General features: G+C 41.4%; 1 protein-coding gene across 2 annotated transcripts in view; it reads left to right on the plus strand.

The window, feature by feature from the left end:
- Window positions 1–20,330, plus strand: part of SAMD12 (sterile alpha motif domain containing 12) — a 385,722-nt gene extending 365,392 nt beyond the window's left edge. For both annotated transcript variants that reach the window (XM_041768852.1, XM_041768855.1), the window contains exon 5: window positions 11,884–20,330. In XM_041768852.1, coding sequence (XP_041624786.1) covers window positions 11,884–11,906 — 23 coding nt within the window. In that variant the 3' untranslated portion in view covers window positions 11,907–20,330. The remainder of the gene's footprint in view (window positions 1–11,883) is intronic.
- The last annotated feature ends 841 nt before the right edge of the window (window positions 20,331–21,171 follow it).

Raw genomic sequence — 21,171 nt, forward strand, 5'->3', positions numbered from 1 at the left:
TACCCAGGTGACTCATGGACATTAAAATTTGAGAAGTACTGTTGTAAAATACTCTTCCACTCTAAGATTCTGTATGGTGAAATTTATCATCGTTATCAGCATTATATCTTAATATTTATTTAGCTTGTATGGCATTAATTCCAAAAGATACTTTTGTACTTTGAGACTTGGCATGCAAAAGGAGAAAGACTATACCTTGTATACTCCCTTTAAAAGCATGTTTTTTCTCTTTCTCTTGGAAAAGCTGCAGGGCCTAGAGAATTTTTTTTTTAATGTTTTTTTCTGAAGAAGTGAATCTTAGCATTTTTCCAATGAAGAAGCTATTGGAATAGTCAACAGAGAGGCCTTTGAGATTAAAATAAGATTAAACAGAGAGGGAAATAGATTAATCAAAAAACAAAAAGAAAAAGGAAAAGTAACTTGACTTACTCAGGGGTGCCCTGCTCTGGGAGGGAGTGAGGTGAGAAGCAGAAGCAATGGGAGAAATGAGGAAACAGTCCCTTGGGATATAATCTGCCAGCTGGTCCTGCCATTGTGGAAATGGGAGTGGGAATTTCAATGGCAACTTGGATTGAACTTCAAGGCATGTCTTCATGATCTCACATGAGATTCATTGTTATTTGCACCAGTGGACAGAGTTTTCTTCTGGAAGGTTCTGTGGGCTTTTAGAGTAGCTATTGGAATTTAATGACTTGAAGTGCTTACCTCTGTCCAGTGCAAAGAATGGAATCACTGAGTTACCTCCTACTAATTGGCTGTACAAATGCATCCCTGCTGAGAGCATCTGGCCTGATGATACTTTCTCCCAACAAGGCATCAAATCATATTGATGTGGTGCAAGATGGCAGCCACTGTTGTCAGCAGTTCTAGTTCAAAATGACCATAAAGCTGGGTGAGGTTTTGCCATTTTCTTCAGGACATCATGCCAGGACTGAAGTTATAGGTGTCCTGGATTATCACAGAGAATTAATGGAGTTCAGATGCTTATATGAAGCATTTATACTGAGATTTCTAAACCAGCTTTCATTAGAGAACAATACCATGGTCCCCAACAAATTCTGCTCCTACTTTAAGTAGCTGCTAACCTTACTTGTGTAGCTTAGATATTACATTCTTTCAACAAACATTTTTGAGAGTACCTTTGATAATTTTTTTTAAGATTTATTTATTTATTCATTCAGAGAGAGCGAGAGAGAGGCAGAGACACAGGCAGAGGGAGAAGCAGGCCCCATGCAGGAAGCCCGATGTGGGACTCGATCCCAGGTCTCCAGGATCACACCCCAGGCGGCAGGCGGCACTAAACCGCTGCGCCAGCGGGGCTGCCCTACCTTTGATATTCTAAGCATTCTTCTACACACTGCAGAAGGAGAAGAAGACATATCCTTTGCCTGAAGGAGCTTGGGGTTAGGAGCAGTAGTGCCTAAAGAGTGCTCCTCAGACTACCGACATTGGTGTTTCTGCAAGCTTGTTAGAAATGCACATTCACAGACACGCTCCAGACCTACTGAATCAGATTCTTTCCTTCTGGGGCTCAAAATCAATGCCTTACCAAGCTCTCCAGGGGATTTCAGGCAGAGTAAAGTGTGACAAGCATTAGTTTATAGACAGACACATCATCAGGTGATTCTAATACAGTATGATAAGTACAATGATACAGATATGAAACTCCACCAGCCCTGAAGCCCCCAAGGCAATGTTGGGCATTTTAGTAAGTACTCAATGGAATAAATGTTGCTTCTTGCTTGATTGATTGATGCATGAATCAACTTGTACAAACTGAACAATACTGGGAGGATGGAGCATGCCTAAGTTTCCCGGACTTTCAGTGGGCTGGATGGCTTGCTCAGGCCTCACCACTCTTGCCTCGTCCCATTCTAAAACCTGATATTTGGATCACTGCACTGGATTATATCCAGAATTCTTGGTATTTTATTATGTGAACTGAACAAGACTGTAAACCAAATTTCCCCACAGTCTACATACTTTTCTCTGCCTGAAGGAGAAGTAACTAGTGGTTACGTACAAGGGAGAAGACAGAAGTGCTTCCACGGACTTGTGCCAAGCTGGCCTCACGACAATCACATAGAGGTTTGCAGACCTGCCCCTGGACATTCTGAACCAGTGGAAATGGGGAGTGGCTGGACAAAATTAAAATTTTAAGAAGCTCTTTAAGATGAATCTGATGCAGTTAAGTTTGAGAACCTGTGGCCGAAATGCCAGAGTTCTTAAACCCTGGAATCCAGAGACTCAATTTAACCCACAGGAGCCAGAATGGACTTCTGTAAGGTTTTGAGTCTCATAATATAGACTAGCAGCTTTACTTGTGGTAGAACAGTAAGTGAACAAACATAGTGTCTTTGCTTTTCTATGGATGAGGAAGAGGAAAGGGATAGTTTGCAGAGAAAGTGTATTCTTTCTCTCACTGTGTGTGTGTGTCTGTGTGTGTGTGTGTGTGTGTATGTGTGTGGTGTGTTTGCGTGTGGTATTTCAGCTTCATCTCATGGACCCTCTAAAGCCCCAGAGAGAGGTGACAGTCCAAGCCAATGAGGACTGCAAAGCCAACTGCAGAAAGGCTCCTCTCCTAGTATCTGGAGCCAATCACATTCTAATTGAAACAATAAAACCAAGGACTGAGAAGGTGGGGGATGGGGGCCAAGGCTTTCCTACCCCATCTAGATATAAATGCTTGCCTGAAAATGTTCCCAAGGGTCCTTGGGACTGCACATTTCCTGCTTAGCACTTCCAGAATCAGCAGGTCCCTGACATGTCATAACCAGATCAAGGGTCATAGCCTGGCCTACGTGCAGCCTGTGTTAGCACATTTAGCTCTCCAAGCCTAACTTCCTTCATCTATGGAGTGAGGTCACTGTATCTATCTCCTCAAGTCACTACACAGTGGACATGGGTTCTTTTTTTTTTTTTTTTAATTTTAACATTGTTTTAATCAAGTAATGTAGTTGTTTGAAACAGGAAATTTTAAGACCATCAAATAGATCAAAGTGAAGGATTAATTTATTAGGATAGCCTCTATGGATAAAACTTCTAGTCCATGGATTTGAATTCCATCGGAAGTTTGGCACCAGACTGAATACTAGTCTAAGCCAAAATTTTCTCTTTAGTGTTTCGAAGCCCCAAACAGGTTTTCCTTCAGATTAAAAAAAAAGAGTCCCAAAAACTAACAGAACCCCCATGCTAGTCATTTGGTAAATACTTGGTTAACAATCGTGCTTACTATTATGGTCATTGTTGTCTTCAGGCTCTGTGTTAGTATTCTCCAAAGAAGCAGAACCAATAAGAGATCTTGGTTCTTCAACTAGAGATATATCAATCCATCCATATCTACCCATCTCTCTAGTTATTGAGAGACAGACAAATCTATCTAAAGAGAGGGAGTGTATACAGGGGAGAGAGATATCATATGGATGGATGGATAGATAGATAGATAAAGGAATTGTTATAAGGAACTGGCTAACCCAATTATGGAGGCTGAGAAGGCCCAAGGTCTGCAGGCTGGACACCTAGGAAAGCTGATGGTGTGTTAGTCCAAGTCTGACTCCGACTCCAAATGCAGAAGAGCAGTGTCCCAACTCATAGAAAGATTTTTTTTTTTTTTTAACTAACTAGTGATGAGTTTATTGTTTATTTTTCTTTGGCTATCCCTGGCTTAGACTCAAGTTGTAAGTATCTTGGGGCAGCCTAAAACCTGGAAGTGGGAACTAGGGCATGGATAAAGAGAGCTCTAGGAGAAGCCCTCTTGTTTTGTCTGTAAGGGGACAAAAAAGATTTCTTGATGCTTAGATGCTTAGACTTGACCTTTTTTTATTTAAAGGAGTTTTTTTTCTTTTTTCTTTTAATCCCAGTATAGTTAACAGTGTTCTATTAGTTTTGAGTACAATCTAGTGGTGATTCAGCAGTTCTGTACATGACTCAGTGCTCATCATGATAAGTGCATTCTTAATCCCCTTCACCTATTTCACCCATCCCCCCCCCATCCACCCTACCTCCCCTCTGGTGACCTCCCCTCTGTTTTCTAGTTAAGAGTCTGTCTTCTGGATTTGTCCCTTTTTTTTTTGTTCATTTGTTTTGTTTCTTAAATTCCACATATGAGTCAAATCACATGGTATTTGTCTTTCTCTAACTTATTCAGCATTATCCTCTTTAGATCTATCCACGTTTTTGCAAATGGCAAGATCTCATTCCTTTTCATGGCTGAGTCTTACTTGGCCTTTTGTTCTACTCAGGCGTTGAACTGATTGGATGGGGCGCACCCACCTTGGGAGGGCAATCTACTGTACTCAGTCTACTGATTCATATGTTAATCTCATCCAGAAACACCCTCACAGGACACACCCAGAATAATGTTTAACCAGATATCAGGGCATCCTGTAGCCCTGTGGGGTTGCCACCTACAGCATCACCGTAGTTTACAGTTTCCAAGGGTTTATGAAAAGTCACAGGCTAGTTTGTATGCATCATCTGTTTTCTCACCAGTAACCCAAGTCCTCTGGCAGCCTAATACTCATTTTGCCCAAGATTCGGACCTCGATTTTCATGCAGTCAGGGGGTAGAGTTAATTTCTTAAACATACTCAGAGGGCAAACACCCGCGAAACTATCGGGAGGCTGGCAGTGGCAGAAATGAAGCCAGTGCAACAGACAAGGCATACAAGTTCTCCCACGAAGGAACTGGTGGCAGAGCTGAGCTTTATTACCACATAAATCCCCCTTTGTCCTTTTATCTCCTAACTTCTCCCCTACGTGCTAATTAATTGAGCATACCTGTTTAAATCATCCAGTCTTGATTCTTATAATGGTATGCCTGCGAGAGTTCTAAAAGTTAGAAATGATTTAGTATTAGAGGTTTTGATTACAATGAATATAAAATTAAATAAAATAAGCAAATGATGAATAGAAGAAAGAGTGAGGTTTGAACTTAGCCTTATATTCTGCACACACAGCAGGCACACTTAAGTTGGTTTTTATCTTGGCCTATTTTGGGAGTGATATATTTGGCTCACAACCAGGAAGAGAAGATAAACAAGGACCTGTATCCTCTAAACCAACCTCAGCACTATTGACATTTTGGGCTGGATAATTCTTTGAGGGTGGGGGGATCTGTCCTAAGGCAATTCTCGGATGTTTATAGGGTCTCTGGCCTCTACCCACCAGATGCAATAGTTATCCATCTACTTGTGATGACCAAAAGTGCCTCTTGACAGTTAAGATATCCCTTCTGGGGGCAGGAGGGATTGTTCCCAGTTGAGAACTACTGCTCTAAACATAGGAAAGATTTCAGACTGTTAAATAGGAATGCACTAGCTTTCTCTAGGTCATACCTCTTACTTATGGCACTTTATGTATAGGATTTGTGTTTGATGAGCATTATTTTACACAAATACAGCTACTTGCTTGCTTTCTTGCATTCCTGTTAGGAGTTAAGGAATTTGCTTTCCTAACACATGTTTCTTATTGAGTCAGAAAATCACCGTGGTGAGAACAGATCTGGGTTCTAGTCTCAGTCCTATGCCTTTTGGCATTATGACTCTGAGGAGTTCATGAACCTGGCCTCATTTTTTCCAGGGGCATTAAGATCTTATCTTTTGGCCCTCAAAGATGGTGGTGAAGCTCCAGTGAGTGACTGCCTGCAGAACTTTGGCTGGCTCATTGTAGCTGCTCAACAAATGTTAGTTCTGCTAATTCTTGGCCATTATCCAGGGGTGACTGGGGACACCTGACATAAATAGCCCCACATCAAAATGCAGTTCAGGTCCACTCCCAATACCCTCTAACTTGAATCACATAAAAGACACTTTCAGGTAGAGGATATTTTATTTATTTGTTTACTATATGGCTCTTCTTTTGGAATGGAAGACACTAAACAACCTTTTTGTTTCTTTCCTTCAGCCTTGTGAGAGGTAAGGCTGCCTCTACATGGTATCTTTTCTTCTTCCCAAAGAAACTAATCCCATCAGCCTCTTGTTGCTGGAGTAGGGAAAGGTGGGGCTGGATACACTCAGCCCCAGATCTGTTCTTAAATCCTCTGCCAAGCTGGCCATTGCCTCCCCAGCCCCTTCCTGCCTTTGAAGTGAAATCTCCTTATCATGGACTGGTCTGTCAATGTCTGCACTAATGTAGGGCAGAGTGAAAGCCATGATGTGTTGACTATGGTCTTGGCAGGTGAGAAGAGTGTTATCCTTCTCCTGGAGGGTGCAAAAGCTTGACCTCTGGGCATGGTGTTTCTTTTTTCCTGGCCCCCAGCTGTGGCACTGGAACATTGCCCTATTTGTACTTTCAGTTCTCTAAGGAATTCTGGGAATGCATGGTAATAATAATAATAAATAGTAGCCATCACTCAGCAGGTATTTGCTATTTGCCAAACACCATGCAAAGTGTTTTTTCTATGAGCCCATTTTATCATTCCAGCAACCAAGTAAGGTAGGGATTATCATCACCATTTTAAAGATGAAGAAATTAAAACCCGGTCAAATTCATGTTTTCAACATCATACGGCTGGTAAGTGGTGAGTCTGGGATGTCAACCCAGATCTGCCTGATTCCAGAGCCCACGCCCTTAATCACTGAACTCAAATCCTTCTCCACTCATCCCAGGCTCTCGAGCCATTGGACTTAGGAGGTGATTAGTTCCCAAAATGCCTGAATAGTAATGTTGACCCATTAAGCAGAGATCAGAAAAAGAGCCCTTTACTTTATGTTAGCTGCAAATCCATTCATAGCCAGCACTGGCACGCACATTTATCTTTAGTCCTTAGATGGCAAGAGAGGAATTGGAGCAATCTCCCTTTCCATATGCAGCCCTGAGCTACAGGATCAAATCTCCTATAAAATTAAGCATTAAATTAAGCCAAAAAGAACAAAAAAGAAAAAAATCTCTTCTTCTCCAACACCATTCCTTTCTTCATTAATTTCACTGTTCCTTAAGCACTCTCTGTACATCTAGCACTGCACTTTGCACTAGGAAGAGACACACACTCAAAAGACATGGCCTCAAAAAATTCAGGAGAGATGGATACATTAAAATAAAGTGTTCATGGTGGGTATGGTGGTAAAGATTTCAGATGCCGTGCTGGCTGCTAGGGGGATGTTGTCAGCTACATCTAGGGGAAAGAAGGCTTCGTAAAGAATTGACACGTAAGGTGGTCTTGGAAAATGGAGGGGTATGTATTCACTAGCATTAGAGAGTGCGCAAAGAAGGCATCTTGGCAGGAGGAAAGGTTGAACAAAGTCTGTGAACGACTCAGTATATGTTAGGAGCTGAAAGGAATCTGAGATGGCCAAAGCCCAGGGGATGGAACGCAAAAAGTGCACACATTTCTCCCTTTAACGAGCCAGAACCATCAAAAGCAAACTGCCACTTTGTATTTTGACCTCAGGTAGCTTTTCTATGCCCGAAGACATGTTTCCAATTGCAGATAACAAAACTCTTGAGCGAAGGGAAAACAGCAGAGCCCATCACTATACATCTGGGATTAAAAGACAGTGGTCCAAGCCTTACCCTAGGCAGCACCTGGCACATACAACCTAAGCAGAGGCCTCTTGCTCCCACATAAAGCCCAATTCAACATAGTGACACGTTCAAATGAAAGGCAACTAACTATAAAAGATCAATGAATTCTTTACTGATTCCATGGAAAGATGGTCACAGGGGCATTATGCCATAGCACACTCTTCTCCTTGGCCAGCTCTTTTCCAAAGGCCTGACTCACACGGTAGCAGTCGCTCTGAGTCCCCTATGTCACTCTCTAAACCCCCACTTTGTCTCTTTGTGGCCTCTACTTCTCCACGTTATCAATTTCTTTAAGGAGTATCCCTCTGCTCTCCCTATCATCTCTGTCTCATATAAATGAATTAAGTCTTTAATTTTCTTCCGAGCCCAACAGGGCCCTTTATTGTGCCGAATGAATTTACGGATGAACACAGAATCCTGCTTAGGAGAGAAGAGAATGAGAAAGGCTCTGAGTATTTATACTTTACACATGTGTCCCTGTCACTTCTGCATGACTCTAGAATGGGACCTACCTAAGTCTGAGCACAGATTTGATCCTCACAAGATGTGTGACCTCAAGCTAGTATACTGCTGGGCCTTAATCTCCTTATCCATAAAATGGGGATATCCCTACCTCTCTGAAGAAGTCTACAGGGGAACTACAGGTAAAGAGCTCTGAAATCAATGAGCTCAGCTTATGTTCTTGGTTATAAGGTTATTATAGCCTAAAACTAGACATGTCTGCTTTCCATTGGCTATTAGAGGTTCATGTGGAAAACATGGCTATTGGGAAAAACAGCAGCTGTGATAAGCCTAGTTATCAACTCCTGATTCAGCATCCAATCCAATCTATAGTAATTAATTAGAATTCACTATTATCATTACTCACTTTTAAATTTTATTTTTATGGCTATTTTTTAAAGATTTTATTTATTTATTCATGAGAGACAGAGAGAGAGAGAGAGGCAGAGACACAGGCAGAGGGAGAAGCAGGCTCTACACAGGGACCCTGACGTTTCCAGGATCACGCCCTGGGCCAAAGGCGGCACTAAACTGCTGAGCCACCAGACTGCCCTTTTACGGCTATTCTTAAAAATACTTTTCCAAGGTCACACATTTAATCAGAGCTAATTTTTTTTATTAGTTTCAGAGGTAGAGTTTAGTGATTCATCAGTTGCTCATCACATCGAGTGCCCTCCTTAATGTCCATCACCCAATTACCCTATCCCCCCCCCACCTCCCCCCTGCAACCCTCCCCTCTAGTTTGTTTCCTAGAGTTAAGGGCCTCTTATCGTTTGCCTCCCTCTCTGTTTTCATCTTATTTTGTTTTTCCATCCCTTCCCCCATGTTCAACTGTTTTGTTTCTTAAATTCTGCATATGAGTGAAATCATATGATATTTGTCTTTCTCTGACTTATTTCACTTAACATAATACCCTCTATTTCCATCCATATTGTTGCAAATGGCGAATTTCATTCTTTTCAATGGCTGAGTAATATTTCTGTGTGTGTGTGTGTGTGTGTGTGTGTGTGCACGTGCCACATCTTCTCTATCCATTCATCTGTCGATGGACATCTGAACTCTTGCCATAGTTTGGCTATTGCAGACATTGCTGCTATCAATGGAGCCCATGTGCCCCTTTGAATCACTGTTTGTATCCTTTAGATAAATACCTAGTAGCGCAATTGCTGGGTCATAGGGTAGCTCTATTTTTTAGGAACCTCCATACTATTTTCCAGAGTGGATGTACCAGTTTGAACTCCCCTTTCTCCACATCCTCACCAACATCTGTGGTTTCCTAAGTTGTTAATGTTAGCCTTTTGTAAGGTGGTATCTCATTGTGGTGATCTGTATTTCCCTGATGCCGAGTGATGATGAGCATTTTTTTTCATGTGTCTGTTGGCCATTTGTATGTCTTCTTTGGAGAAATGTCTTTTCATGTCTTCTGCCCATTTGTTGACTGGATTATTTGTTTTTTGGATGTTGAATTTGATAAGTTCTTTATGGTTTTGGATGCTAGCCCTTTATCTGATAAGACATTTGCAAACATCTTCTCCCATTCTATAGGTTGTCTTTTAGTTTTGTGACTGTTTCCTTTGCTGTGCAAAAGCTTTTTATCTTGATGAAGTCCCAATAGTTCATTTTTGCTTTTGTTTCCCTTGCCTTTGAAGATGTGTCTAGCAAGAAGTTGCTGTAGCCAAGGTCAAAGAGGTTGCTACCTGTGTTCTTCTCTAGGATTTTGATGGATTCCTGTCTCACATTTAGGTCTTTCATCCATTTTGAGCTTATTCTTGTGTGTGGTGTAAGAAAATGGTCCAGTTTCATTCTTCTGAATGTCACTGTCCAATTTTTCCAACACCATTTGTTGAAGAAACTTTTTTCCATCGAATATTCTTTCCTACCTTGTCAAAGATTAATTGACTATAGAGTTGAGCTTCCATTTCTGGGTTCTCTATTCCAGGGCTGATTTTAGCAAAAATCCCAAAAGGATGCTATACTGTGTCTGGTTCCCAGAAATCCATGTGGTTCTTCTAGGCTGCACTCGTCCATTGCAGATTGACCTGGATAGATTTGTATTCATGTTGGTTTCTATTCGCCCCTTCAATATTACTGGAGTGTTATCTCTTAATGAAACTGCAAAGTAGTTATCTTTGAGGTAGTATTACTATTAGTATGGATGCTTTAGTTAGTGCTCATTAGTCACATCTGCATTCTTGTGAACCTGATTTTTGTTGTTTTGCCAAATATTTAAAGAAACAATAATAAAAATCCTAGCATCTTCCTCATTTTACTTAGAGTTCTTTTCTATGCATATTGTAGTATACCATACCTTTAACACGTAGCTGCATAATCATCATAATTACTACTTTGATAGCCACATGAGCATCCATCTTGTTAACACGCCGTCATTTATTTAACGTACACTTTGAACAATGGGAGACTTATTTTCCAATCTTCCCACTATTATAAATAACCTCTAGTTATATATCTGTGTGTACAGTTTCTCTCATATTTTAGATTATTTCCTTAGGATACACTCCTTGAATGGGAACAATGAGTCAACAAATGTGAATTTTTAATAGTTTTTAAATAAACTGACATTATTTTTCCAGTTTACAATGCCATCAGCAATATATTAGTATCCTACTTTCATTACAACCTTATCAGTAGTGTGTATTATTTTATATTTAGTACACTTATATAGTACCTTACTTTTGTTTTTACATTGTCAAAAATAGCAAGTTTTTTTTATTAATTTTTTTTACTTATTTATGATAGTCACAGAGAGAGAGAGAGAGAGAGAGAGAGAGGCAGAGACACAGGAGGAGGGAGAAGCAGGCTCCATGCACCGGGAGCCCGACGTGGGATTCGATCCCGGGTCTCCAGGATCGCGCCCTGGACCAAAGGCAGGCGCTAAACTGCTGCGCCACCCAGGGATCCCAAAAATAGCAAGTTTTAATCAAACATTTGCTTAATAAATTTTGCATTCTCTCATATTTTGAAAAGCCAGTTTTAAAACCTAGGTAGGATTTTTTTTTCTTTTTAGCATCAAGAACTCTTGGTGTCTTTCTCTTTCATTGCTCAATAGTTTTGTGTATTAAATAAAGCTAATGTTGATATTTTTATAACAAAACATTCAGTGGCACTCCCATTTTAACTAATAAATGAGGAACTATAGGGAGGACTCAGATAAAATGATAAGAAAAATATAAAATAAATAGTTACAAAACCCAGGAAGACCTATCTACGCCAACATTCCCAAAGTCAAAAGCAAGGTTGTAATGCAGGTAGTTCAATCTCTGATTAGACTTTGATGACTTTCTCTGTCCTTGACCTCCTGCTCAGCCAGTCTCACTTTTCACCTAGCAAATTCAGGAGCTCCAGCCATACTGCTTTCAACATTTCCTTCTGCGTTTTATCCCAGGAAAGCTCTCTAATGAATAAAACCATCATTATCCCCACCGCCACCACCACCGCCACCACCACCACACACACACACACACACACACACACGCCTTCATACCACTCCCAATCTGATCTTGTTCCAGATCGGGTAAAGACATGAAATTCCACAATGTAGCAAATCACAGACCAGTGAGGGATGAATGCTAGTTCCAGAGGCCTGATTTTGCCTTGCCTTCCAGGCAACTTCGCCAGTCCCTGAGATGGATGTCTTCCACGCTCTGCCAAATGGTGGAAGGGCATTCCAAGAATACAAACCACCATAAATTTGTCCTGGAGTTGAGTAACTATTATCTCTGTTAGAGATTTCTCTTTGACCTAAGGATGTAGGATTTGTTTGAGTAGGATAATTGCTACATACCAGCATCTGGGAACATGAAGAAATGACTCACTGCATTTTTCCCTTTTCGTCTTACAGCCTCCACCGAGGGTTCTCCGTAAATGTGGTTAGCCTTCCAAGCTGCTGTCCTGCCAGCTGATATGAACGTGGCCTGTTCCTCACGGAGAGACTAACTCATGGCACTGCCCGAAGATATCCATGGAGCATTGACAGATTAACCAGATTAACTGACCCATTCAGTCAAGATTATGGGCTTTGGAAAAATCTTAGTTTGCTGTGGATTTTAAAATGAGGTGCATAATATACAGTGCCAACTGGTTCCAAGTGGTCATTGGCAGACCACTAGCTGGAAAATTGCTTCCAGTTTTCATCACTGTGCATAACTCAAGCTCCCTTCAGGGAGCTGTCTGTGCCCTTCACTAGAAGTCCTATTTTAGCATGGCAACTACTGGATTATTTTATTATGTGTGCAGATGGCATGATGTGTTAGAAAAAAAAAATCACAGCAGTTCTGCAATCTCAGTGGAAGTGTTCACAATATTCTGCCCTGGTAGGAATGTAAACATGTCTTGATTACGTTAGTTATGGTGTCTTAAAGGCGTTCTGTCCAACTCTTAAGCACTTTACCTGAGAACACTACACCAAAACAAATCAGCACGTTCAGTACATGTGGGAAAAGCGAGTATTCTCTTTTTTTTTTCTTTTATAAATCTCGTCCTTGTTCTGGCTCAGACTGTCCAAGACAAACTCCACGCCTAGCATATCCCCGGTCATTTGTGGTAGATTGGTGTAAACATGGCCACAATACTGTTAGACTTAACCTGTTGACACTTTACTCCACCAACTGGATTTCTTGCAGTGCCAAAGGGAAGTAGAAGGGGGCTGGTGGTTGAAGTATCTTAGCTCTTTGTTCCTAAGCTGGGAACCGAGGCACAACTTACCACATCCACATACAGATGAACCCAGGAGGCTTCTATGTGGCCGGTGTACATGCTCTCTCCTTCTATAGAAGAGTGTTTTCAATGGAGAAAAGAGATGGCTTTTTAGTCAAAGACCGTGGTGGATTGAGGGTAAGGAGAAAAGAATGCAGTTTTCCTGTGTTGGTCTGGCTTCACGACTTTAGGAGACTTTCTAGGTCAAGTTTAAATCACAGCTCTCTGAAGAGGGGAGACAACAGGTGTCTCCCTGCGTGCCTAAGGAAGGGGAAGGGCCCAATTCATACTTGGTTCCTACCTCCATAGAGAACCGACTAGTCCCTTTTAATCCTTTCTGGGATTCTATCCACAATTAATTATTTTTTTTACTACATCTTACAACAAAGCACAGTCCTAGGAAACTGATCAACCCAGTTATTGCTTGTCTTTGGGCATTAGAGAGATGTCCGTATTGACTGACCCTACATAATACTTTAGCTTTGTTTTCCCCCTTGAAAATACAAACTTGGCTGAATCAAAAATTCAGCAAATATATTCTGTGTACTCACAATCCCAATCTGGGACTGACAGGTACCAGAGACTTTCCTTTAAATATGCATAACAACCCTGGGACCCTGCCAGTACAAGTAAATTTGGCATTTTAGGAGGGGGTCTCCATACAAGCACTCATGATCTGCTCTCCCTTGGGGGTGGGTCTCAGGAAATGCACAACACATTGGAAAATACCCCCACCTGAGATCAGGAAAGCTGACAGGGGAAGGGAAAGAGAACCGAATGTGATTCGAGTGAGTCACCTCATAGGATGACTCACCACAAACCTGTCAAGCTGTTACTGCCAGAGAAAGGGGCTTTGGAGAGGGAGCTCAGAAGAGTTTTCAGTCACCATCAAGATCTGGCCTTATGACAGGTCAGCACCAGGACCATCAGGCTCTCACAGACCCTAATTCTTTACAAATCCAGAATGAGGCGGCCAAACCCTGGCTGTCCATACCCCTGGAGATAACATTCCAAACACTACTGCCCACCCCCTGAGTTTCAATTCCAACAGCAGGGCTTCCTTCCACTTTCATTCTTTCTTTTATTTAGCAAGGATTTGTGGAGCACCTACTACATGCCAAGCTTGTGTTGGGGTAACAACAGAGTACGAGACAGACTCCCCATGCCCTTCTGGAACAGTATCTCCTCTCCCTAGACACTGACCCCATCTTGGCTTTTCCACGATGGAAACACAATTCAGACAGCTTTCCCCACTTCCAGAGTAACCTCACAAAATGCACAAGGCAGCAGGCTGTTCCACTGCCTGTGGAAGTAGACAGTGGAGGAAGTGGTAGTAGGCAGCATGAGGCCACATATTTGCATCCTTGTGTTCATCAGACCCTTCCCAGGCCCAGACTTAGCTGGTTAGAGCTTCCCAAAGCAGCTTTCGGTTGCTTTCCTGGATGTTCACCTTGGTCATCTGTATTCCCATCCGTTACACAAGCACCAACATTGGTCATTATGCCAGATTTTCTGAAGCTGCAGTTCTCAGCATAGTCCAGGGGACCCAGAATAGGGCCTCCTGAAGCCAGAAGAACAACTGTCAGGTGCTGAGATACTGTAGCTGGGAATTAATTGGTTTATTAATTCAGGGCCATTCTGAGACTGTGGCTAACAACCTTGGAAAACTGGATACGCTTTATGGCACAGTCAGTCATTAAATGATAGTGGTTCATCCTTTCTTTGGCCTTCGTAAAATATGTTCTGAACAATTAAATAAGTAGAGTTTCCTAGCCTCTTTTTTTTTTTTTAATGTAGCTACAAGTGTGCTGACAGATTATGAAAAGGTGACAGGTAAGGGTGGATGGAGATGGGAAAAGGCAAAATTGAAGATGATGAAAGAACCCAGTTGAAGGTGGCATCTCTATAAATGCCTTAATTCCCAGCACACCACGTTATTTGCCTATGAGCTACGACTGTTTTCCAAACTGTGGACCTCATTATGAAATCACTTGGGGCGGGGATAGTTTTGGAAACGTGGTGGCATAAAAAATCTGAGCATTCCCTTGCTAACCGGCAAAACGGAGACACGAGTTCCTTCACAGCCTCCACGTTCTTCGTTCCATGTTCATCCACCATTTCCCGCCATTACTTCCTGCTGTGCTCTACCTTCTTCCTGAGATGTGTGTAGGAACTTTTTCCTCCCAGAAGTTCAGGAATGGCTGTGGGGAGTTTTGTTTCAGTAGGCAGCAGGAGAACCAGGAGGTAAAGGATAAATATTTTGATGTCTAAGGGCTATAAACTGTTGATGCTTAACTTTTCCTGTTACTTAAACCTCTGCTACACTTTTTATTGAAAGGCTGACACCCACACTTGTGCGGGGAAAGACACTCTTGGGAATGATGAGAAATGAATAATTATCAGACTCTCGGGGTGCCAAGGGGATTAGCTTGTTCCAGCTTCAGAACCGAATTTAAAATGCAGAGCATCATCCGAGGTTCTGCTAGGGTGAAAAAGCAAATCACTTCAGTAGTTTAAGACATACCTAGGGGATAGAGATCCTATAAACTTTCTTATGGGTAATGGCGGCCCTTCAGCCCCCTGCTCAGGCTCCTTGAGCTGTGTAACTGCACATTTGACTTCTACCTCCAGGACGGGGGAAGCAACCCCGAGTTCTCTCCCAAGTCACTTCTCAGTTGCAGAGACAGATGTTAACAGTCCTCCCTTCTGAGGAGATTCTTCCATTTTTAACACTCAAGGGGAGAAGGACTATCAACCGTACTCACAAATATAAAAGAAGGATAGAAACCTCTAATGGATTTACCCCAGGGGTACGTGCAAAGGCTTCCTTTGTCTGCAAATGCCACATGATTGATTTTGGATAGGAACAATAAAAGTCTCTGGGAAGAAAAGTTTTCACGACCCCCTTAGTACTTTAGCTTTACCTAAACCTCCTCTTCCCTGTGCCATTAGCTGCTCCATTCTTTGTGATGTTTTCCTCTACATTCTTTAGAGTAATTTTGTTACTTGACAACTAGACTTAAGATTGCCATAGACTCTTTTTAAAAATCTAATCTTTGAAAATGACATAAATTCTTTTATGCCTTAAAGGCTGTTTTTATTCACCTCTCCCACAACCCTTTCCACCCCACTCTTGCTTTTTTTTTTTTTTTTTAATCTCTTCTTTTAATACAATTCTTTGGGTAGATTTTGAGTATTCTATAAAGAACTCAAACAGAAAAACTTAACCGTCTCCTTTTTCCCCCAATACTGACTAATAATTCCTTCTTTTTTTTTTTACCATTTTATTTTTATTTAATACATTGATTTGTCCTTTTGTGGTTTTCTCTTTTTTTTAAATAATAAATTTATTTTTTATTGGTGTTCAATTTGCCATCATACAGAATAACACCCAGTGCTCATCCCGTCAAGTGCCCCCCTCAGTGTCCGTCACCCATTCACCCCTACGCCCCACCCTCCTCCCCTTCCACCACTCCTAGTTCATTCTTATGCTTGAGGTTGGTGAGGGTTCGATGCCCAAACAGCAGTGGGATGTGGATTCACATCTCTAGGGAGTGACTGGTCAAAGCTGCTAATCAAAACAGAACCCATGAGATTATGAGGGAGGACAGACCAGGAGATGCTTCTGCACAGGGCACAGCTGGGGACTCTACTTCAAAGACGAGGAGGTCCTGCTCCTTTGTTTCTTAAGATCTCACCTAATCCTGTAGCCAGAGAACTGCCTCATGAATTCTCCTTTATCAATATGCTTGATTCCTTGGCACCACTGCATAGTTTCCAGGTCAAACAGAACCACATTTCCATTATTTTGTTCTGGTGACTTACTCTTGTGGGGAGACAGGGACATTCTTTTGAAAGCTAATCACCTGTGGGCAGCTTGAGAAAAAGTTGGCCATGTGCACAGAGAGGTTCTTCCCCACCTTAATAAACAGAACAAAATAGATCCTTCCCTGGAGATTCTTATATGGGAAGGTGCTAGAGGAATGTATCACGCTGGTTCTCTTCTGGCCATCATTTTGGCCCTGAAGGGAAAATTCTGGAGGTAGGGGGTGGGAGGAGTGCAGAGCATCATTCCTAAGATCTAGAAATTTAAAGATGAAATTCACCTATAGGATAAATGCAAAGGGGAAGTGGCAGTGAGAATGGGATCAGTTTTAGACCTTCTGTCCGACAGCACAAAGACTGACAAATGACTTCCACAGAACAGCAGAAAATGCGTGTTAAAGGCTTTGCAAGATTGGAGATTTATGCACCATGTAGGGCTATTTTACAATCTTGAAGAGCCCCAAGCATTCTTACTTCAGAGCCTCCCTTCTCCAATTACGTCAAGCACTAAAAGGAACCAACAACATACACCTAATAACATTTCAAAGTAACCCTATGACTTGCACTGAATTGCAGTTGACTCGTTGACATAATAAGTGTTGTAGATACAGTCTTTCTGATTATACATTATTCTTTTCATATTTTGGAGCCAATGGTTCAGGGGTTTCATTTCTTTAATGGCTTGTTTGGTTGCTGTTGTTGTTCCAAACCTCCAACATTTCCAGAAGCCTTAGAAAGGCTCTTAAACCCAGGCCTTTCTGCCTCAAGTGCAGAGTGATAGAAACAGCCTTACTGATATGAATGACACAGAGACTGTGACATTAATCCAGCTGGAGAGGCTAACACCCAAAACACTGAAGACACTGAAGCCTCTGCTCGTTGCTTTCTGCATTGCTTAAAACCTTTTACATTTCAGTTGTTTGGATCAAAGGAAGTAAACGGGCTGCTCTCCACTTGGCTTTGCCCTGTTAGGGCACACACATAGCTATCAAATGTAAAATTCTAAACTGGGTTGATATGCAAGAGCTCACAGATCTGTTATGTGTGATTGTATTTAAATACCATTCTCTCCAAATTCTATAAAAACATATTCAAGAGCTTAACTCTGTAAAAAAAAAAAAAAAAAAAAAAAAAATCTAAAACAAGAGAGATTCTTATTAGGTCATTATTTGTCCTGCAGTGGGGGAACTGCTTTTGTGACATAACTTTGAAGAAATACTTGCTTGCCATTAAATGCGAGTGTCTGGTGGTTGCTCTGTTCCACAAACTGATGGTGGGCTTCTCCCATCCGCAGAGGAAGTTGGCCTGCCCAGCCTCACCCCCATTCCACCCCCTCTCAAGATAGCGCAAGGACCATGAAGACACCTTTTGAAGCTCTGGATAGTCTCCCTATTCATGCATAATTTCAAGAATATGATTTGGGTTGAGCACTGCCATGGTCTTTGATTATGTGACCCCTAAATCAATTAGAATTTATATATATATATATATATATATATATATATATATATATATATATAAATTTCCAGTATTTTTTATTGACCACCATCAACTGCATTTAGTGCTTTGCATTGGGAGCTGCCTGCTTATTCTGTGGTAGCTTCAAACAGTCCCCATACCTATTTCCCATACAGGAGAAAGACTGAGAATGTTTTCCCACACATCAACTGCAGAAGTTTTGAAGCATGTGACCAGGTTCTTTTTCACATCAACAGTCCCCTGTTTGTAGGAGGTAAACCTAAAGAGAATTGGGTCAGATTGGAGGGGCTGGGGAAAGACTGGGGAGCCACATACTGGTGTTTGAACACTGGAAACTGTCTTTTCCATTGTAACGCAACTCTCATCTCCAGTCACTAGGAAGAGAAGCATTAGCCTCTTCAGTGCGTGTTGGCCACCCTGGGGGTAGTTGGGGTTCCACTTGCTTAAACTCACACATAGACAATTTGAAGGTGCTCTGGGAGGTCTGAATGGCATGTCCACCATTATCTTTTCTCCACCAAAAGAAAAATGCTATCCCTTCAAGGCCATGTTTGAGGAGACCAAGGCTCGGCTGGTGAAGTTCACACTGCTGAGCTGAATAGTGTTAGGCTCTTGACTTTGCACTGTAAAAGTTTCAGTCATGATTGGCACAGAAGCAGCTAGTCTGTTGAAAAGCCAAGCCAGCACAAATGTTTGAAACTAATTGCACTGAAACTCTTGTGCCATTAAGCCATACTACTGTAGCTCCAATTAATCCAACTATTTAATATCATTAGCCACTAAATTAAATAGCTGCCCCCAAAACTTTAGAGAAGATCAATATTGTAACAAAATTACTTATTAGCAGTAAAAAGTACTTGAGAAAAGAAAATATTGATCTGTTGTGGCTTATGTAGTTGAGTTATTCTTAGGACTTTGTGGATCTGGCACTGCTCTGAGAAAGGGGAAGAAGAGGTTTTGAATTCAAGAATACTTGGATTCAACAGAAATTGCCGGTCTCTCTAGGCTTCTGCTCATCTGTCACCTTAGCAGGCAGGAATGTTTGCAGGCTAAATAAAAGGAGCTAAGGGGAGGTGTTCCATACCACTAATATATGTGCAATTATCACAGGGACCTGGGCTTTACTTGTGAGCCCTTTCTCTTTATGCTTTCTCCTTGTAGCTGGTACTACTGAGAGCCCATCCTGGGATTAGAAAAGAAAAGAAAGGGTGAAAAGAAAGTAACAATCAGCATTTTGCATATATACACACAAGCTTTATCTAATGTATGGGGACCAGTCTGCAGAGCCTATGGCTTAGGTGCCCATCTGTCTCCACTTCTCTGCCTCCAAAAGGCTTAGAGTTGACCTAGCTGAGGGAGAGAGCCTCGGGTTTGGCTTAGTGCACTCAAAAATCACCAATCTCTGAGTTGGAGAAGACCAGTGAAAGTGTGAAGTTGACAAATAGAGGGTCAGAGAGGTAGCAGAGAGGCACATCGAACTTCATTGATGAGCTACTGTATTTTAGTATTTATTCTAGGCAAGAAAGGAAGAAAAATCACACAATGTGAACTGAATGGAAGACCAGTGCTCTCAGTAGGGTATAAGAGGGGAAAATCTCATGAAAAAAATTGGTTCATGGTTTTACAAACACTAACAAACACGGCTATAAAAGCACGTTTCATAATACAAAAGCCTACATCAAGGGTAGAAATTTTTATAGCTTCCTTAAGTGAGTAGTTAAACCAGCAGTCTGAACTTTCTTAGTCCCCTAAGAGTGGTTAATTAAATAAGTATTTTCCTTGTCCATTGCCCACATCTGTGGTTTTTTTCTCTATGCACCCTAGAAAAACTCCCAGGACTAGACTTAGGAGGACGCAAGCAAGTTACATGGTAAAATCAGAGTGCCTTTTCTGTTGGATGTTCACTTTGGTTCCCTGGGTTCCCAGGGCATACAATGTTTAGAAACTTTTTTCTCTAAACATAAGAATTATTGTGCACCACAATCTTGAACCAACGATTTCCATATCTTAAGCAGCTCTCAACTTGGCAATTCCCTCTGGGTCTCCTTTATATTTTCTTAGAATGTTTCTTTCTGTGTTGGGTTGTCGTCAAAAAAAGAGTTGGGGGGCATGATTCTTTTTAAATTGATAGAAATGAAACTGTACAGATTTTTGCCCCCTTGTATCTGTGAGCATGATCTCTATTGGGCTTGAAAATCTGCTTTATCATTTTGTATATCTGACTATTTTGTATTCAGCATTACTTGATTCCTTATGTGCATGTCAATGTATTAAAATGTGGGATTTCTATTACCGTGTAAAAGTGTTTTGATTCTGATTTTCAACATATATCCTTAGAAAAAAATCACATTAAACTTTTTATTTCTGTTTTCTTCAGCTCATCAGCTTTGCAGAAGGAAAAGAAAAGTTAACAGCATTTCACTTTCCCTGTGTTAGCTAATGATGCAATTCATGGTGGAAAATTGTCCTCAATTATGCTGTGTTTCCTGGAGAAATAATATATGTGAAATGAATTGGTGGCCTCCCTCCAGCTCCCAGCACACAGAACTCCCCCAGCAACGAATCCCACCAGCGTGATTGCTATTACCACTGAAGGCTTTAGTGGTGAGCACAGCCAGGCGAAAAGACACAATTCTCTTGGTCTCCAGATATGGTAACACCCTAGGAAGAGATGGGACAACAGACCTTGGCCCACCAATTTACTCTCACCCCAGAGAGTCTTGAGTGCTTATAATAGCATGATTGATGGCATTCCCCAGCGCCTCCAGTGCCATCTGTCTCAGGTAGTGACCAACTGTAAGCTATCAGTTACAGTATTTTATCGGTAGAGATACTGACCTTCAAATAACACCTGACCAAGAGATCTGGGGTCCGAAACTAGTTCTCCAAAACAGATGTGGCATAGCCAGTTCTTTATTTCAGCAAACATGTGGACTCCAGTCTCAACCACATATTGAAGGGATGCCAAACATTTTTTCTCAAATACAAAAAAAATTAACTGAATAATACAATGTACCAAATATAAACAACGGACCATTTTACCTGCTCCACCATTTCCACCCTTCCTTTACTCAAGGAAACATCCTAATGAGTACTAAGAGCCACTATGACTTTACTGAATATGATGAAT

Source organism: Vulpes lagopus, chromosome 9 (genome assembly GCF_018345385.1).
Source record: "Vulpes lagopus strain Blue_001 chromosome 9, ASM1834538v1, whole genome shotgun sequence".
Lineage (NCBI taxonomy): Eukaryota > Metazoa > Chordata > Mammalia > Carnivora > Canidae > Vulpes > Vulpes lagopus.